General features: G+C 43.7%; 2 protein-coding genes across 2 annotated transcripts in view; both read right to left on the bottom strand.

Annotated features, from left to right (window-relative positions):
- The window catches only part of slc35d3 (solute carrier family 35 member D3), a gene marked incomplete at its 5' end in the record, with an annotated part of 4,159 nt that extends 3,131 nt beyond the window's left edge, over positions 1 to 1,028 (bottom strand). The window contains 2 exons of the mRNA XM_060042442.1: positions 141 to 189; positions 384 to 1,028. Coding sequence (XP_059898425.1) covers positions 141 to 189; positions 384 to 1,028 — 694 coding nt within the window. The remainder of the gene's footprint in view (positions 1 to 140; positions 190 to 383) is intronic.
- A 1,077-nt stretch (positions 1,029 to 2,105) lies between these two features.
- Positions 2,106 to 5,270, bottom strand: part of pex7 (peroxisomal biogenesis factor 7) — a 26,367-nt gene continuing 23,202 nt past the window's right edge. The window contains exon 10 of the mRNA XM_060042558.1: positions 2,106 to 2,732. Coding sequence (XP_059898541.1) covers positions 2,652 to 2,732 — 81 coding nt within the window. The 3' untranslated portion in view covers positions 2,106 to 2,651. The remainder of the gene's footprint in view (positions 2,733 to 5,270) is intronic.

Below are 5,270 nucleotides of genomic sequence, written 5' to 3'. Positions count from 1 at the left end.
CATCCTACTATCTGGAAGATAATGGAAAATGTTCAGGAACATTACCAAGAACAGAAATAGAGTGAACAACGACAAAATTATATTTTAATAATCGCTTTTAATCAACTGTTTTCCTTAATGTTTTTCCAGACACTTTTTACTTCCGCCCAGAGTCATTTTCTCACTAACCAATGATTTCCTCTGCAGTGTCTACTTCAGCAGAGAGAAGACACAGAGTAGAGTGACAGCTTTGGTTCTGCTCCAGCAGACAGGACGGTCCACAACCTCCTCTTCTTCTGTCTCTACCTCTTCCCCTCTCGCTCTATTCCTCACCACCACTTCTCTCCTTTTAGAGGTCGTCATCACCACTCGTTCCCTAACAGCAGCAGCCTCTCATTTCAAACCGTGAGCGGACGCCTAGCCGACATGAACGGACACAGCATCTTGCCTTCTAAAGGGGCAATTCCCCTGGATATAAGAGGCATTTCCCATTCCGCACAGACAGACGGACAGATGTAAAGAGAAGAGACGACTTGCAGAAAACAGCCTGAGAATGACAAGATGGTGACAGAGAGAGAGAGGTGGAGAAGACAGAGAAAAGGAGCGAGAGCTAGAGAGAGGCGGATAAGACAGAGAAAAGGAGAGAGCGATAGAAAGGTGGAGAAGACAGAGAAAAGGAGCCAGAGCGAGAGAGAGGTGGAGAAGACAGAGAAAAGGAGCGAGAGAGAGGTGGAGAAGACAGAGAAAAGGAGAGAGCGATAGAAAGGTGGAGAAGACAGAGAAAAGGAGCGAGAGCGAGAGAGAGGTGGAGAAGACAGAGAAAAGGAGAGAGAGAGAGGTGGAGAAGACAGAGAAAAGGAGAGAGAGAGAGGTGGAGAAGACAGAGAAAAGGAGAGAGAGAGAGGTGGAGAAGACAGAGAAAAGGAGCGAGAGCGAGAGAGGGAGAAGACAGAGAAAAGGAGAGAGCGATAGAGAGGTGGAGAAGACAGAAAAGGAGAGAGCGATAGAGAGGTGGAGAAGACAGAAAAGGAGAGAGCGATAGAGGTGGAGAAGACAGAAAAGGAGAGAGCGATAGAGAGGTGGAGAAGACAGAAAAGGAGAGAGCGATAGAGAGGTGGAGAAGACAGAAAAGGAGAGAGCGATAGAGAGGTGGAGAAGACAGAAAAGGAGAGAGCGATAGAGAGGTGGAGAAGACAGAAAAGGAGAGAGCGATAGAGAGGTGGAGAAGACAGAGAAAAGGAGCGAGAGCGAGAGAGAGGTGGAGAAGACAGAGAAAAGGAGAGAGAGAGAGGTGGAGAAGACAGAGAAAAGGAGCGAGAGCGAGAGAGAGGTGGAGAAGACAGAGAAAAGGAGAGAGCGATAGAAAGGTGGAGAAGACAGAAAAGGAGAGAGCGATAGAGGTGGAGAAGACAGAAAAGGAGAGAGCGATAGAGGTGGAGAAGACAGAAAAGGAGAGAGCGATAGAGAGGTGGAGAAGACAGAAAAGGAGAGAGCGATAGAGAGGTGGAGAAGACAGAGAAAAGGAGAGAACGAGAGAGAGGTGGAGAAGACAGAGAAAAGGAGAAGGAGGTGGAGAAGACAGAGAAAAGGAGAGAGAGGTGGAAAGGACAGAGAGGGGGGAAAGGGGCAAAAGGGAGAGAGAGGACAGAAAGGGAGAACGTGAGAGAGAGTCTGAATCAAAAGGTGCAGGGAAGATAAGAGCGAGAGAGAGTAATAACCTTTCAGCAAGAATGGTAGCTGGTGGTGGTGGAATGATTCTGTATGCATCACTGGAAAGCCAGTGTTTATTGGCTACTGATGGGGGACATTTCCCATTCACAGGCCTTGGGCAATGTTTTTTTTTTTTTTTTGTAGTTTATTTAGCAGGGACAAAGCAGTGCACATTATTACAAACATGACATGGCAAGGCCATGACACAACTTGCAGATGTGAATACATAAAATGTTTGTAGCTAGATAGCTAATTTGCAACCTCAGTCCCTGATGTCCTAACATACATCCCCTCTTCCTCCTCCATATGCATATATGGATACTGTATGGATACACTCGCACACGTCATATCTACCTACATTCATTTTCTCAAGCATAGTATTTTTGATTTGAGGATGGAAGACGCATACTAGTAACTCAAAAAGTCCCACATTTTTTGGGTTTACTGTGTTTATGGGGTCTTCATGAACCCTATTTTATGATCGCAGCAACTGTTAAACAACTGTTAAAGATAGACTTTGTTGTCCTAATCACAGGCACGAAAACACACACAGAAATAGATCAAGGGTATAGCGTTGTTATTTTCAGACATTTTAAATATATAAATAGGAAAAACGAATACGAATAACCAACTACTATGGCAGTCATTTAAAAATACATTTGTTTGGAAAATGATTGATTATGATGATGTGTTTGTGTGGTTTGTGAGGTCATCAGAATGGACACCATATTTCTCAGTGTTCAATAAAGCGATGTGCATTAATCTCATAATCATCGTAGCGTCTCCAAAGTCAACATTTAAAATTCAGTGTCTTACTCTCAACGCCTGAAAAGCAGACAGGCATTTTTGAGGTGTGTGTGTGTGTGTGTGTGTGTGTGTGTGTGTGTGTGTGTGTGTGTGTGTGTGTGTGTGTGTGTGTGTGTGTGTGTGTGTGTGTGTGTGTGTGTGTGTGTGTGTGTTTTCTATGGTCCAGTGTGTGTTCCAGCTGTAAGGCAGGCAGGTGTGTAGATCTTCACTGTCTCGTCCCAGGAGCAGTCCAGCACCTACACAAACGCACACACACACACACACACACACACACACACACACACACACACACACACACACACACACACACACACACACACACACACACACACACACACACACACACACAGGTTAGTCTTACAACGTCTTTCCCCATCTGCTCCTTAATGACACGTATTAACTTCAAAATGGATAAAATAAGACTATACATCGAGGGACGGGGACCTCAGTGTCACCAGAGGGGGAGTCCAGCCCTTTCATCAGAGGTTCAGCCTTTGACGGTCTCATTTAAAGGCTCCGTTTGCCTCTGGGGCTGATTGGAAATTGACTGGCCGCCTGGACCCCAGTCCGACGGTGTATCTGTGTTTAACCACACACGCCATCTGCTCATTTATCTTATTCTCTTTCCTTCCTAATATGACACCACCTCTGACGTTTAAAAGGCCCGGTCTCGCCCCGGAGGGACAGAGACCTGAGAAGGGTAGCCGTCGTTATCTCCTCTCTACCCCAACGGCATTGGGATACTCAGGAGGGATATGGCCATCAACTGAATTACATGCCTTCATGGATCCCGGGGTTATAATTTAGAAGAAACGCCACCAAAGTCTTCCCCGGCTCTTTTATGTGAGCCTGCCCAGCAAAGCCCTTTGCCAGAATCTGAGCATGTTAAATCGGTTGGCTTCCCTGTCGCAAAGCATCCTAGGAAAATAAACTTCTGAGCAACAGAGAATCAGCTATCGAGTGACCCGGAGAGATGAATTAATTTATGCATGCAAACATTCATTTATTTATTGGCATCACATCAGGAGCAAAACACTCATGGCAGTAGAGTTATTGTCCTTGCATTAGGTTTTAAATGTCAATTTTGGGAATACATATCGGTTTGCAACATTTTCATACTTCCAAATAAATGATGAATCAAGTTTGCTTTGTGCAAACCATTGTAGAATGTTGGCGTATTTTAGTGTCACTGTGTTCACATTTCTTGGTCTAGAAACAGGCCAGTGCCTCTCATACTGAAACAAGGTGTTATTTCCAACATTTCGCCATTTGTTATGTCTCAACAAGGATGAACCAACCTGGTCGTCTGGGACATAGCCAGGGCCATATACCTTTTCAAGAGTGAGAGTGCTTCTATTCTCCTGTTATTCACGTTTTCTTTATTATAATACTCGGCCCAACCCTTTGGTTCGGTGAGAAGAGGGATAGACAGCCAAGGAGGATGTCGGGAGACTGCTCATCAACTCCTACACTAAGACTATTCCACCTAAGTCTGTACCTGTGCTGCATTACATCCTCGAATAAACCATCTACCGGTATTCGACCCTCTGATCCAACCTGTCAAGTTACCTTGATTTCCACCTCAAAAATTACTACTACGTCTATACGAACAGTTTTAGAAATAAGCTGAAATCTAATACCATCATGGGTAAAATTTGCTTTCTGATTGAATATTCATACTTGTGGAATAACAAGTATGAATATTCATAATTGTTCTCATGTTGCAAGATGAGAACAAACTTGCAACATCACAAGATGTTTCAGTGCAAAAGATAACCCAAATATACATTTTGAGCCATTAGGGGCATATTTGGTTTTTACCAGCTTATTGTGAACTTGAACACTGTCTCCGACTTCTTCGGTATTTCACATAGCTTTTGACGTACGATGGCCAACTCAACTAGAAGGGCACTTTTTTTTTTATCCTCAAGCTGTTAACCTAGTGGTAAACATAAAATATTTGTGAGTTGGCGATTCAGAATTCAAAAAGTTTTTCCAAAGGAAAATTTCATAACAAAGATATTGATAATCACTAATAAACTTTTTGCCCTGATGATTATATCAATAATGCTATCGATCTATGTATTTAAACATTTTGGCTTGTTTAGGCTAATGTGAGCAAAATGAAAAGCAAAAGCTTTTCATCTTTCTTTCTTTTACGTTACAATAATAACAAAGTATTGAGTTCCCTGTAGCAGTATTCTCTGTGGCTTTCAAAGGCTTGTTGGAGATGGACAGAACCAATGACCGGGGCAAGGGGAGGGTGGGGGTGAGTTAGCAAAACTCCAAGACAGTGACTCGCTTCTTTCAGGAGAGGATCGCCCATCGCTAATTAACTTTAGCGCCACCACACAATTTAAACACACGGAAGGCAGCCAAGACTGCAGCACAACGGATCAAAGACCAAACGTGTGCGAGCTAGAGAACGAGAGAGAGAGAGAGAGAGAGAGAGAGAGAGAGAGAGAGAGGATGCAGCTGTGGACACAAATAATTTTCTCTGCGTGAGGAAGATTGAGAAAAAGCACGAGGGCAGTAGAAGGGAACTAAAGGGAAGAGAACATTAAACAATAAGAAACATAATTTTCTGAAAGGTGTTTCTAAATCATGATACGGAAAAATAATTAGGGGAAGAACCTCAAAGAAACCGCAACGACAAAAGCCCCTAACCCTTTGAACAAGGCCCACGGTTCCAGCGAAAACCTATAGCCTGAAAGAATTCAGGCGGTTTGACTACAGTTTCTGTTTCTGAAATGCATAGAAGACATGCCCCATTA

The sequence above is a fragment of the Gadus macrocephalus genome, chromosome 21, assembly GCF_031168955.1.
Source record: "Gadus macrocephalus chromosome 21, ASM3116895v1".
Classification (NCBI taxonomy): domain Eukaryota; kingdom Metazoa; phylum Chordata; class Actinopteri; order Gadiformes; family Gadidae; genus Gadus; species Gadus macrocephalus.
Note: the sequence above shows the minus strand (reverse complement) of the source record. Positions and strands in the feature narration are given on the sequence as shown.